General features: G+C 34.4%; 1 protein-coding gene across 2 annotated transcripts in view; it reads right to left on the reverse strand.

Moving 5' to 3' along the window:
* Positions 1-15,854, reverse strand: part of cul1b (cullin 1b) — a 35,758-nt gene that overhangs the window by 13,494 nt on the left and 6,410 nt on the right. For both annotated transcript variants that reach the window (XM_021470126.3, NM_213495.1), the window contains 6 exon segments: positions 11,253-11,595; positions 6,547-6,715; positions 2,829-2,996; positions 2,245-2,295; positions 328-418; positions 28-191 (listed from right to left, as the gene is read on the reverse strand). In XM_021470126.3, coding sequence (XP_021325801.1) covers positions 28-191; positions 328-418; positions 2,245-2,295; positions 2,829-2,996; positions 6,547-6,715; positions 11,253-11,392 — 783 coding nt within the window. In that variant the 5' untranslated portion in view covers positions 11,393-11,595.

The raw sequence follows: 15,854 nt of genomic DNA on the forward strand, positions 1-15,854 counted from the left end.
CATCTGAACTTGAATGTATTACTTTACCTTTTTCATGTATTCTGTAACAGGGTTTTGTTGGAGGAACTCTGTGCTTTCTCGTGTATAGAAACGTTCGGTGTCTGCTAAAAACTGGGCCTCGAAGTACTCCTTGTAAACTGATAATGTCGGGCCCTTCACAAATGCATCGTCCTCATTCAAGCCCAACTCAACTAGAAAAGACAAAATAAAATCACAATTTGATGTTTCAGGGGTCTAGAAAGCACTGCATTTATTCACATGCACGATTTAAAAATAAACATTAGGGGAAGTCGGCAATCACAGAATAATGAAGTGAAGTTGCCTCACCATAGGACTGAACAACTCCACTGACGAGTCTGGTGTTAATAGTCTCACCATTTCTCTCCTTCTCAACAAGCTTTAAAACTGCATTTGTTACCTATATAAAAGACAGTTACAAGAAAGGCCAATACATAATCTTATTAATGGGATAATTCACTCTAAAATTTTAACTCATTACTTAATCACCCTTGACTTGTTTTAAATTATATATAAATATATATATTTATTCTGTTGAACACACAAAAGATATATTGAAACGTGAGAAACCTGTAACCACTGACATCCATAGTATTTCTTTGTCTTCCTATGGATGTCAACGGGTATGGGTTTCCAACATTCTTCAAAATATTTTCCCCTGTGAAATAAATTCATACTGTCAAGAAAAGGGTGAGTAAATGATGACAGAATTGACATTTTCGGCCAAACTATCCTTTTAACATGCACACAAACACATCTCTGAGTAAGACACAGAAATGTTTTGTTTATGAATGTTTCAGATTTTCTGACTAAATTGAGTAAACCAATGATTCAGTGACCTACTGATAAAACAGACAGATTTTATGAATCATTAATCATTAAAACAGTGACTTGCGCCACCTGTTAGCAGTTTATATTCATATTTAAAAGCCAACAGTTTGCTCAACATTTAATATTTGCAAATTAAAAATTATTTTTAAAAGCTCATAACATTATGCGCAGCACTTTTGGAATATAACTGCATATAAGCTCCATTAAACTGTCTGTGTAATCCATCTAATTGCCACTTTAGAGTGAAAGTATTTTGTCAATACTGATCTCATTAAACTAGTAACACCCAATATTATGAAATCTAGGGAATAAATGTCCTTTATTTAGGCCATTTTCTTGCAAATGATTAATCAACTTTATATTAATTAAGGTTCAAATCAATGTAAATATGGCTTAATTCAGAGACATAAAGCTGAAGTCAGAATTATTAGCCCCCCTTGATTTTTTTTCTTTTCTTTTCTTTTCTTTTTTTTTTAAATTTTCACAAATAATGTTTAACAGAGCAAGGAAATGTTCACAGTACGTCTGATAATTTTTGTTTCTTCTGGAGAAAGTCTTATTTGTTTTATTTCGGCTAGAATAAAAGCAGTTTAAACATTTTTTAAAGCCATTTTAAGGTCAAAATTATTAGCCCCTTTAAGCTATATATTTTTTCGATAGTCTACATAACAAACCATCATTATACAATAACTTGCCTAGTTACCCTAACCTGCCTAGTTAACCTAAATAACCTAGTTAAGCCTTTAAATGTCACTTTAAGCTATATAGAAGTGTCTTGAAAATGTCTAATAAAATGTTATTTACTCTCATCATGGCAAAGCTAAAATAAATCAGTTATTAGAAATGAGTTATTAAAACTATTATGATTAGAAATGTGTTTAAACTTCGCTCTGTTAAATAAAATAATTCAGGGGAGCTAATTATTCTGACTTTAACTGTATATGGCTAATTTGGTTCTAAAAAAAAGGGAGAATTAGTCTTGGGTAATCTGCAGCAATCTCAGTATAACTGAGTACACCCCATTTTGAAAATGAATATTTTTATCCATTCTCAGTGAATATGGGTAATATATATTGGCGCATTTGAACAAAACAGATTAATTTAACGGATATATTTATTAAAATTATATTTAGTCAAATAACATCTTTTACAAATGGAATTATTAGCTCCAGATTTGGCTTCAGTACTGACTAATTTAATGTTTTTGCACAAATATAACACTGAAAAGCATCCTATAGAAATTATTAATTTAAATGAGAGATTTGTGAGGGGTGTACTCATATATGCCGAGCACTGTATTTACTATATTTCATCTGATACAAATATAAGAAATATAGTAGTGTCATTTACAACTGCATAATTATAAAATGCCAAGAAAAGAAATGACTGACTCACCTGCTTGTTTAGAGGTCTGAATAAACATTCTCTCCAAGTGACCAAAGCAAGCTGAAAAGCACAAACATTATTTTATATAGTTTATTACTAAAACAGATATAAAACACACAATATTATTAAAAACTATTTACAAAAGCAAAATATTAGATTTGTGACAGAATTTGAGAGAAATTAAACAATAACATTAGTAAATATAGCTATTATTAGCATTCAATTATTTAATTACTATTAATTCAGGGCTGAACAATAAAGATTTTACCTGCTACCATTTAAATCTAAATAATATAATCACAATAAATAAACAGTTAGGTTTTTTATAGCACAGCAACACATAAACATGTTCAACACATCAAGCCAACTGGTCAAATGACAGATCTTTTATCAGCTAACAACGGACCATGGCAAGCATTAATCAAAAATACTGCTGATGGGTGATCGCAGGTATGGTCTGTTGGCTGTTATATGCAATAAATTGAATTGAAATACTACAAGGTTTAGTCATCACTCAGTCTGATGAACACAATGTATAGAAATGTAAAACAGGAAGCAATGAGTCAGGCAGGGGCGTGCGCTGTTTCTCTCACCGAGTAGATTTCATAAATTCCTTTCCGTCCCTCATCACACTCCCGACGCACCCAGTGTCTGTTGAGGTAAGCACAGATCCCATCTAACACTTTACTGGAGAAGCGATAGTCCTCCCACTGCTGTGTGTAGAACTTTAGCACGCTCTCATCCATCAGGTCCTCTCCATCCTGCCAGACACACACAGATGGAGGAGAGAAACAGGTGGAGAAGTGAGCGAGGTCTGGAGAACTGACAACTCATACTGCTTTGCATTTTAACAAGGCATGGAAAACTACTAAGCCTGATGTTTTTTTTAAATAAACAAATACTTATTAGTTATGGAAAGCCATGTTGTGTAATGATTAGCCAGTGTTAATATGGTACAATTAATTTATTTATGCAACATTAGCATAATAAAATCCTCACAAATATTGCAAAATGTACTAAAACTAATTCTTACATTTTGATTTCTAATATAAATCTTGTATGAATTGCATAAGTGTAAACCAAACCAATTGTGGTATTGCGAAAGTAGAACTGTTTGCTTAGAAATATATATATATATATACATACAGTTAAAGTCAGAATTATTAGCCCCCCTGAATTTTTCGACCGCTTGTTTATTTTTTCCCCAGTTTCTGTTTAATGGAGAGCAGATTTTTTCAACACATTTCTAAACATAACAGTTTTAATAACTGATTTATTTGATCTTTGCCATGATTGTAAATAATATTTGACTAGATATTTTTAAGACACTTCTATACAGCTAAAAGTGACATTTAAAGGCTTATCTAGGTTAATTAGGTTACCTAGGCAGGTAAGTGTAATTAGGCAAGTTATTGTATATCAGTGGTTTGTTCTGTAGATTATCGAGAACAAATATAGCTTAAAGGGGCTAATAATTTTGTCCCTAAAATTATGTTTAAAAAATTAAAAACTGCTTTTATTCTAGCCGAAATAAGTCTTGTTTCTGTAGAAACAAGACTTTCTACAGAAGAAAATATATTATCGGACATACGGTGAAAATTTCCTTGCTCTGTTAGACATAATATATATATATATATATATATATATATATATATATATATATATATATATATATATATATATATATATATATATATATATAAATATAAATATATATTAATATATATATATATATATATATATATATATATATATATATATATATATATATTAATATATATATATATATATATATATTAATATATATATATATATATATATATATATATATATATATATATATATATATATATATATATATATATATATATATATATATTATGTCTAACAGAGCAAGGAAATTTTGCTCTGTTGTCAATAAGGGAGCAAAACGTTGTGCTTTAACCAAAAATACACAGTTACGTTTAAAAGATGCTTTATGTCATTATTCATCTGGGAGTTAAAAGAATATGTTGTAAATACATTTGACCTTTTACCATTTCGGACTGAATCATTTTGACAAGTATATTATGTATACCAATAGATCAACAACTTGATAAAAGTTTATCAAGTTAATCAGGGTTCAAGTGAATTGTTTTAGCTATACAAAGTTTAACATAATATTTTAGTCAGTTTGACTGATTTAAGTAGATATACCTAACCAAGTTAATTTGATTTAACTTAAATAAGGTTTACAGTGTAAATATAAACATGTGAGTTTCATAAATTTAGCTTGTTTTTGAGCAATAATTACTTAAAGGCCTGTCACAATAATCAATATTTTGACTTATCGCACAACACATGGACACGACCTCAACCATTTTCAGTTATGCAATATACAATTAAAGTCAGAATTTTTTTTTCTTCTTTAAATATTTCCCAAATTATGTCTAACAGACCAAAATAATTTTTTACAGCATGTCTGATAATATTTTTTCTTCAGGAGAAAGTCTTGTTTTTTATTTCGGCCAAAATAAAAGCAGTTTAGAATTTTTTAAAAAACATTTTAGGGACAAAATTATTAGCCCCTTTAAGCTATATTTTTTCTCGATAATCTACAGAACAAACCACTGTTATAAAATAACTTGCCTAATTCCCCTAACCTGCCTAACTTTATTAACCTAGTTAAGCCTTTAAATGTCACTTTAAGCTGTACAGAAGTGTCTTGAAAAATATATAGTCAAATATTATTTACAGTCATCATGGTAAAGATAAAACAAATCAGTTATTAAAATGAGTTATAAAACTATTACGTTAAGAAAAGTGTTGAAAACAGAAACTGGGGGAAAAAAATAAACAGGGGTGCTAATAATTCAGGGGGGTTATAATTCTGATTTCAACCGTGTATCGCCCATACATAAAAATTTTTTTAGCAACATTTTAGCTGATGGGCAACATCTCTATCAGATGTGTCAGTGTCAGTATGGTAAAAAAACACTATAGTATTTACTATGAATTACTATAGTATATTTTCATGCTGATGCCTGACAACTGAAAATAGATCTGGAAGCAGATTTCGCAGCCTGTAAATTTAGCCTGGTACCTAATTATTAAATTGTTAAAATAACTATAAGAATCTTAAGAATCTCTTTGGAAGAGTGTACTTGCACAGTGATGCTATTATATTGTCATTCTGGCATTATAAAATGAGTTGCATAAAATGGTCTAAAAATGACAATAATATTGATTATCGCAATATATTTTGGTGCGATATATCGTTCAAAAAATAGATATTGTGACAGCCCTAATTACTTTTAAAGGACATTTTTTAATATATGTTTTAAACAAACTTAATAAAATCTTATTCATTCCAATGGGATTAATGAATCACCAAAAGGGAAAAATATACATTATTAATACATATTTATGTCCTACTCAGTGTATTTCAGCGTTTTAAGTGGAACTCTAAAAAAGTATCTGTATACGTTTCACTTAACTATCCAAGATTTTTTTTTCTTTTCTTATTTCCTTTAGTAACATACAGATGTATGGTACATAGGGTTTTCCACAATGGGTACACAAAACAACCAAACATCGGAATCTAGAAGTTATATAAATATGAAAATTACATTAATGATTCAAGGACATTATAAGAGCAATCAAAACAATACACTCATAATTATTTTGTAATATTTTTGTTATATCGTCAAAAAGAAAACAGATAAAACTGATTTGCTGCATTTAAGGTGTGTATTTTTCATTTTATTTTCTATTTTATAAAATTTTCATCATATTGTGGCACCCAGTCTACCCTTCCCCCCCCTAAACTACATACATATGAAATTGTGAGGATGGTAATTGTAGAATCTTGTTCATTTGTAATTGTATTTACTTATTTTTAAATAGGTATTGTTCTTCTCATTATCTTTCTTTTACGTTTTAGGTTTTGTCTCATTTCAATACAAAAATAAACAAAATCTTTCTAAATATACATTCTATATTAAGTCTGGTCTTAATGGAAGAATATATTCTCCCCATTTTCTCCATGTCTCATTAAACTCCTCAGTCTGTAAACGACGATTCCAAGACTTCATCTTTACTCATTACTGAGACGTGCATGGTCAGATACAACATGGCATTAGTAGAAAAACAACAAATTACAAGTGATTATGGAAACAACAAATGTATACAGATTTTTTTGAATTCAAGAAAAGGGTAATAGAATAAACGTATCTTATGAATGAATTTCGAGCCAGCATTCAAAGTAGTTTCATGTATACCAACAACAATATATCCTGAACAATATTATGCATGCAAGCTGTAGGCTGTTACCTTGAGAAGGTTTGTCAAGTAGCTCCTCAGAAAATCTTTGAGTCTTTTGTAGAGTTCTAGTCCAACAAACTGTGCCCCCCCAGGTGTGGGTGTTTTCTTGGAGGGTTTGGACGAGGGGATGCCAGTAGGCCTGGCCTGGTGTACACTGGTACAGTAGTTATACACATGTCTGAACAGCAGGTTAAAGTCAAAAGGCAGTAAGAGAATAAATTATGACAGATTGATAACATTAGCAACCTCCTGGCAGTTTCTTGGTCCTGTTTCTTTATGCAAGACAGACCTAAACCAGTCAAAAACAGTTATACTACTGTAATACAGCAACAATCATGGAGATATGATTTCTAACAATTCTTATCTTGCATGAAAAAGCTGCTGGACACACTTAAACCGTCAAGTCAAAAAAGATTTTATCTATGCGGTCTAGAAAAACGGTAACTATTAGACATGCTCTGGTCAGGATTTTTGCAGCCGATATAGAGTTCCAATTCCTTTATCATGAGGATCGGCCGATACAGAGTACGGATTTTGATGCTTCAAGATTTATATAACTTTGCTATTGCATAAAGCACATTTTCCCTTTAAGAATGGTAAAGTGGAGATCTTTCCTTAATTAAGGATGTTGAATATATGCCTTAAACATGTCTCTTATAACTATTTAGTGTGGACAAGTAATGACTGAAGCATTACCCCCTACAGTCCTACAGGGACAACATTTTAAAGGTAGAGGCTCTTAAGAAAACATCTGCTTCAACAGACGTACACACTCTCATGCAAAAAGCCCTCTTGAGAAGCTCTTATGCATGTTGAATGGAAATAAAAGAATATTACAAGTTCTCTGAAACGGTATGTTTTTATTGCAAGCTGTAATGTCTCAGTGCTGTAGCTTAAGGGTCGTGATCATTTCTGTTTTCTTTGTTATGGTCTTCTGAGCAGTGTGGTGACAGCACTATAAGACTAAACTGCATGCTGAGACTCTGTTTGACAGCAGCACTAAAGAAACTTGCAAAAGCAGCAGAAAGTTCTTTGTGGACTCACAGAGCCACACACAGCCAAATAAAAGACATGACTGAAGATGTAGAGGGGAATGACAGCTGTGGGTAGTAGATCAAAATCACAGCAATTACACCCCGTGTCTGATGTGGCACTTAGTGGGCGAAATGCAGAACTGCAAATTTGAAAGTGGACAGAAGCCTTTGTAAGTTTTAACTTGCCTGATACTAACTTCTTTAAAGGGGCGGTCCAGAATGTAATTTTAAGGCTTGGTTGTGTTTATAAGATGCAAAGCAATGTGTCCTCATGTTTCACTTGAAGGAAATCACGTTGTTATTTTTTCATACATCTGACTTTGATTATATACAGCTACTCAGCTAACATGAAAACGACTGTCATATTTCCTAGTTCATCTGAAAGGCCCACCCTCAAGTGACTCTGATTGGTCATCTATTATATTGTGCTGTGATTCACGGATCGGCTCCACGTCACGCCCGTACATGCATGCGCTTCTGTGCTGAATAACCGATGTTTATGTTTATTTTTCTCTGATGCTGGGATTAAGTTATTTTCTGTAATTTACAGTGACGTTGTTGACAAAAGAATAAAGCACAAGGTGTGGGATGCAACCTGTGTGAGCCTTGATAGATTTTTCTGCTGCTAACTTACATGAGTTAAGCGAGCTCTCCTCTATTCTTTTATCTCAACACGATACAAGACTTCTTTCACATATATTCAGAATATGCATAAGTAAGTAATATGAATCATTCACATATCTTTTGCGAGTTCATTATCTGAGATGTAGAACGGATGGAAAAGCTGCCTAAAGAGAGACAAGCATGCGCTGGTGAAGAGTGTGTGTGTGTGTGTTTACATCGGTTTGACTGGTAAATATGAATTTGTAGCTAAATCGTTAGCTGTGGCAAACAGCATTTCCTGTTGTTTACATCTTTGCTACAGCATACCGTTAACGCTAGACACTGTACATGTCATGATCAATTTTAACAAATAAAAACACTTACAGGTTGTGACTCAAAGGGCTTCTGCTTGTTGGAGCAGCTCCTTCTTTAAGGAGATTTTAACCGAATTCAGCACTGAACTGGGAGAGATTCTTGAGCTGTTTTATCAAATCATGCTTGCTATGTATTTTATAATTAATAATAATTAATATTGAACTGTAAGCACTTCTGTCTTTGTGTCGTGTCATTTGGAAGCCCAAATACAAAAACAGCTCTGAAAATAGCAGCGTTTGGACGGCATTTTAGCTCTCTCTGCTGTAACATTACAGTGCCTCTGGCCACGCCCCTGAGTGGTAAAAGTACCTTTGTGATCTCACAGGCCCGGAAGTATTTTTTGTAATCCCCAAAGTTCGTTCACTGTAGGATTTGCTAAGCTATCTCTGTAATAGCCAATGTCTTCCTTTGCATTGAACTGAGCATTTTACATTCAGAGATGTTGTTTATGTTCACACAGCTACATTACACATCAACTAAAGTTAAAAATATAATATCGTAGTGGACCACCCCGTTAAGAGCTCTAGGGTGGAATAATCAAAGTGTGTGTGCTTGGCTTTATAAATTGGCCAAGCTAAAAAAATATAAATAACAACATGTACTTTAATTTTACAATGCTCTACGAGACATTTAGCAAATTTCTGTGAAATATTGGTTGTAAAATACCCCCATTGCAATGCCAGGCCTGACCTAAAATTAAAACCTCATTTAATTGAACACTTTTGCTTGATTACGATTGAATAATTATTCTATTTTTAGTGTAATTATTAATTTATTATTATTTCCCCCTCAGAGTTCATAGTGTTATCATTTGTACTGTAAACATACTTCACTAATAAAGGTTTTTTTTCAAAACAAAAAGGCACATTTTAATTCTTTGTGTTATTAAAATAATAAATAGAAACAATATATGGTTGTTTGATAAATACTTCAAACTGAAATCAAAGCACACAGTGCTTGAGATGAAGATGTTTTGTAAAAAAAGGTCACAATTCAGTTCTAATGTAAAAAGCAAGTTAGCTTAAAAAATAAAAAAATAAGTTTGTAAACAAACTAAAAATAACCAGCATCTCTTGCAAGCATAACTAAAGTTACCAAATAAAATAAAATCATTGAATTAATTTTTTTATGATAGAGCTTAGTGATGCTGGTGGATTAGCCAAAGGAAAATGAGTGAGTACTGTTCGACATGCTACAGGTCATTAAAAAAAAACAGCTCGAGATGTATTGGCCAATATCACATGTCATGACTCCATCTATACTCTCTGATCCGGCCAATCTCATGAAACGATCACAAGTGTGGTTATTTATGAGGAACTTCTATATTTTTCACAATATTGCAAGTTCTAAAACCTGACAGGAAATATTTAAGAAATAAAACACTTAAAATGATGTATATTTTGTAACTTCTTGTATTATACATATTGCAATAAGCAGAATAGACCCAGTTCCTTTTAGTAAAGAAGTAATATATTTATAGGTGTGCATTTTTTATGTAATAAAATGTTGTATTTTGTTTTAGCTAATATTTTTTGTAAAGTTGCTTCTGATCATGATCACATGTCCACATTTAATGGCAATAAGAGGCATGTTTAAGGGATTATATGCAACATCCTAAATTTATTCTCTTTGGTAAGGAAAAAACTCCACCTTTATGCAATGGAACAGTTATATAAAGCTTGAAGCATCAGAATCAGTACTCGGTATCGACCAATCACCATGACAAGGAATCGGTACTCTGTATCGGCTGCAAAAATCCTGAATCCTAAAAACAACTATTGCTACTAATAATCTATCAGGCATTTGCTCAAACTGATTGGCTCAAGTAAAATTGCGAATACACAAGCATTGGGCTTTGAAACATTGATGTTCCTGCCCAATACCAAATATACTACCAACAAAGAACAAGACTAACATGCAGCGCATCATTCATCTGACATATGAGAGACACTTGCTTTCTTAATCCACACGCAGTAGTATATTTTTAAAGGAATCGTATTAACAGAATTAAAAAGCAAAATAACAGACATGAGCAAATGGCGTTGTTATGGGCTATGATTTTAAGTTTCATTTCGACTAATTGCCCAGACCTGACTCAGGAGTATTCCACTCTAATTGAATTTGGCAAGCAAAAAAGGTCAACTGTCAACAGGGCAATGATGAATAAAGCATAGCTTACTCACACGAGAGGGGGTTGGATGCAGACCTGGTGCAGTTGCAATCTGAGCTGCATGTAATGCTTTTTAATGCACACACCTAACCCTTACCCTCACAGTGAAGTCACTAGCTCCACTGAGTGCATTATGTCTGACATTGCAAGTCCAAGACTTGCTGTTTAAGCTTGCATAACCAAGGCTACTTCCAGATAATACTGACTAACACAGATGTCTCTTTTAAAACCACACATTAATTCTGCATAAAAATCTGTGTAGGAAACCTTGTTTACTCTTACGAAAAACTAAACCGTGCAGATTCATTTGAAATGATTGACTCCTGAATGGCATCCTTAATGAAACAAATACTATAACAACCCAAACCATTTAATGACTTTGCCTCATAAGCCAAGGCCTTATTCTCATTAAAAGCACAAGTTTCACGCGCACGCACGCACACCACACCTAACCAAACAAAGACGTTCAGTGTACTGGTCACAGCTGCTGCCCCCATTAATCCCCATTCATCCCGCCGTGCCCAGTAAGATACGTGTAGAGTTCCATGTAGCGAGACCTAGCCATGCTCTGGCGTGTATAGACTTGCTGTATTCCTGATCTCAGGTCATCCCAGATCTGCTCCAGCCCAATCTGTTTGAGCCCGTGGGTGTTCTGGCCCCTGGTGGATGACATTGTCTCTGTGGCGGTCTGCTCGCGTCAGATAAATCCTCTCTTCTTCCCGTTCTGCTCCAGAACACTGCTGCTTCACATGTAGTCCACCATGCTGGAGAGCATTCAGACAGGAAGGGTTCAGGGAAGAGTACCTCTACACTTCACAGATGGTGGCGCAGGCTGATCTAGGGTTACAGAGGCGTCCAAACAGTTCAGTGCAATATCTGCAAGAGCAAACAAATCAGGATTAAAAGTAAATAACCACGTATCCTCATTTCAAGATCTCTTTTTGAATAAAACTTTTCACATACTGGGTAAAATAGTTGTCTGGGATTGTCAAATATCTGCAATGTTTTAAAGCTCTAAGAGCATGGTAAATGAAGCTATTAGCACTGTTTACATCTGCTACTGAGATCTGTTTTTTGTTGATTGAATCACAAGTAGACTGGAAAAACACATTTCTATTCATAATGGGTGTTTTCATTGGTCTCTTTTGTCCAATTGTTTTATGAAGTTCTGTAAGGGTGCAAGTACAGGCTTCTTTTGATCTTTCTATATAGTGCAAAATAAGAAAGTGAAAGGAGATTCATTCATTCATTTTCTTTTTGGTTTAGTCCCTTTAAAAATCCGGGGTCACCACAGTGGAATGAACCGCTAACTTATCCAGCACATGTTTTACATAGCGAATGCCCTTCCAGCTGCAACCCATCTCTGGGAAAAAAAGTGAAAGGATATTTAAGTGAAAAGAGATATGAAAATGAAATAGAAAGAATTAGCCTCCATTTCTCCTTAGATAGCAAGAAAATTATTCTAAATTATTTAAGTTTTGTCCACACTAAGGGCTGGTAGGAAACATTGTTCAATCATGGCTGTCCAGCATATTTCCAAAACACATCCTGAAATGTTTAAGAATTAGGTCAGTAGACTTTTTTATGATTGTACGACCACAGAGCATCTGCACCATGAGTGAGGTTAAAAGCATTTTCAACTGTCTCTAGAAGTGGTCAATACTCAAAACTTTTTAAAACCTGTTTTAATTAAGGAATAAATGGGAAAAGGTCTCAGTCAGTTTCAAATTGCTGATTTACTTTTACCTCAAATATTAGTCAAACTACACGATTAATCGAAAAAAAGATTGTGATTGCAATTCAACCCTACACACGATCTTAATTCAGATTTTCTATGATTCTGCCAATGATATTTTCAAGTTCAGGAGAGCAGCATAAAAGCAGTCGAACAAGTCTTTACATCGCTTTATATAAGTTGTTCAGCAACATGACACCTCCAAAAGGTGTTGAAAGTGTCACATACTGTATTTATAAGGTAAAAATCATCCCTAAATATAAATTCTGTCTTAATGTAAAGATGTATTCGCAGCTGCGAAATCACACGAGTCGACGCACTGTTTGTCTACTACTGAGAGGACACGCATGTCCCCCGAGTAATGTCTACTTTACTGAAAAGAACCAGTATAGGCTGTGAATAACAGGTAATAAAGTTGTAAATAATGTTCAGTGTTGTATAGAGCGATCGTTTGGGGAAGTATGATTTGCTTTTATTTTTATTTTATTCAGTAACAGCAGCCATGACATGAGTCACACTCTGCAGTGAAAATGAAACCTAAAGTGCACACATCATTTAAATGATCGTATTGCATTTATGAATTATGATTACAAACATTTGATATGTTTTTTCTTTCAGAGCCAACACAAAGTGGTGAGCCTGAAAATAAATGTTTACTGGGTCAGTATAACTACTCTAGAATAACTTTGAACATAATGCAAGAGGGAATCTGATAATGACAAATGTTTCATTTTACCAGTGAAAAAAGATCTAATGATGTTGTCAATGACAAATGACAAGCATATGTCTCAAACATAATAATTCAACTTTAGAATTATGAATTATTATATTCTGATCATCACTTTACTGTGAACCAGGACAGATTTCGGCCCCGTTTACACTAGTGTGTTTTAGTTTTAAAACGGCGTTTTAGAATGAAAACGATCCGCGTCCACACTAGCGTTTCACCCAGCGTTTCTGAACAACTTTCCGTCCACATTACACTTCTGGAAATGCACATCACGTGACCACACACACACACTCTGGCATGCGCTGCAGCATATCTAGCCAGATGAGAGCTGTGCTCGTCGGACTGTTCATAAAGGATCTACGCTGGATCCAATCTCACTGTATTTGTTAAACGTGATATTTAATTCATCTTGTTGTTTTATCTAACAAAATATTCCTGACTTTGGTCTTTAGAAACTATTACTTGTTCTTAGGTAACGTGTTTTGGCTGAGCGCAAAGATAAATTAATAATTAATGTAACCACGTCATTCTGTATATTGACTGATTGTCTGCCTTTATTTCCTATACTGTATAAACTTATTTTACATTATACTTTTATAATGGCCATTACTGATTATTAAACTGATATTCAGCAAAAGAGACGGTATGTTTCGTATTTTCAATGAAAATGACAGGAGGCAGTAATGTTATAGGCTCCGTTTTGTTATAAATATGCACACAGTGAAGATGACGTTCACATATGCAGCACAACGCTTCAACATTTCTGATGTTTGTTAAGTTGTTAATATCAAAATGAAATCATTTCTCATTTTATTTTTAAGATAGCGAAACAAAGTACGCATCCAGGATGATGTGAACAATGTTATAAAGTACACTGTTCCCTTTGGAGATTTACCAACATTTCCTCGTGAGTCTGTTTTCCATATCAAACTTATAAAGTCTGAACTTACAAGGAGAGGATGCAGGGCTGAACTGTGTGTGTAGGTTACTTAATATTGAGGAAAAGCCCCAATCAGATGTCTGCAGCCCCGCCTTCGTTTTCAGATGTCTCAGTTTGCCCCCATCCACACTTAGACGGAGCAACAGCGTTTTAGAATGAAAACGGCCTCTTCAGCGTTTCCAAAACGCTCCGTTTTCGGTGCTCGAAAACACACTCCAGCGTAGTGTGGATGGATGGCGTAACTGTAGCAAAACGTATGCGCAAGTTACGCAAGCGTCAGCGGCGCGTGAGCAGCGCGTGTGTTTTTGGCGTCCATGTTAACAGATTAGAGCTTTCATACCGCACGCAGCAGCAGCGAGTCAGAGCGAGGCGTGAGCGTCGCCGAAGCAGCAGTGCAGCGATAGTTTCGGCGCTGGGTCTATTTTTGATGCGCTGCTCACGCTCAATTAAAGTGACAGTGCATTGATAATGACCAAAACACATTGAATGACAGTAAAAAGTAGCAATTTTACCCAATAAATGCGTTAATAGTGTCAAATGGTTTATACATAGTCATTCAAATTAACTTAAAACGATTAAAAACGGCAACAAACATTTATTTAGGCCCGAACTACAAAACCAAATGTAAAACAATTTTAGTATCAGTTTTGCTCAAGTTGCACACTAGTGTTGTAGGAGAGGGGAAATAGAATATTTACGGGATTTGTAGTCCATAGCGAAGTGTATTGTGGGTAGTGTAGTTCGACACGCATGCTGGATTATGTGAGCTCGCTGTGTTCTGTGCAGCTGAGCAGAGGAAGAAAGTTTTAATCGGCTTTATTTTATGTTCACTCGAGTTATTCCTACCGGGAGCTATTTGCACTGTGAACCTGACAACACAAAAATAAGTGAAAGAATGGCAAGCATTGGTTACTTTTGTCCGTCTCATCCTCTGCACGAGCATGAATCAACGAGCTGTTATTCTGCCGCTGGACATCACTGAAGCGGAGAAAGTAACACTAGTTTGATCATGTATAAATATCATTATAACTATATTGTATAAATATTATTATAAGTAGGTCTACAGCAACCTGACAATCAAAAAACAAATGACATGATATCACAGGCGATTGTCTTCTGACTGTAGACACTTCTCATATAAGTTAGCTTGAGAAGCATACAGTACTATTTGATCTATAAAATTTGTAAAATAAACATTTGCAGGTTAAAGAAACAGCATAGGAGGGGCCTTGGTGCAGATGAAAAGATTAAAAAGTGTATTTGTATATAGAGAGACATGGGTAACTAGATAGAATAGACAGAGATAGGTTGATCTCTGCAGCAGCTGCCGAAGAGCTGCGCGCTGCAGACGCAGCTGGTGTGAAAGGCAAACGCCTGCGTGCTGCTACTGCTCGACATACGCGCAGCGCACGCTCTGCTCACGCGCCGCTGACGCTTGTGGTGTGAAACAGGCATTAGTGTGAACAGGGCCTTAAAGTCTGTTCAAGTCTACCATTTCAATCTATACAAAACTTAGCATTTTAATCAACAGTAGACCTACACATAGGCCTAATATTATTGCTGTTTTACCATATGTTTGGGAAATAACAATAATAATAGGCTACTCATATTAACCTTTGTTTTACATCTACAGAATCGTGAGAAAATTGTGATCTTGATTTTAAGCAAAAAAAATTATGATTCTCATTTTAGCCAGAATCGTCCAGCCTTTAGGGGTTGAATTGATCAGC

Source organism: Danio rerio, chromosome 24, assembly GCF_049306965.1.
Source record: "Danio rerio strain Tuebingen ecotype United States chromosome 24, GRCz12tu, whole genome shotgun sequence".
Lineage (NCBI taxonomy): Eukaryota > Metazoa > Chordata > Actinopteri > Cypriniformes > Danionidae > Danio > Danio rerio.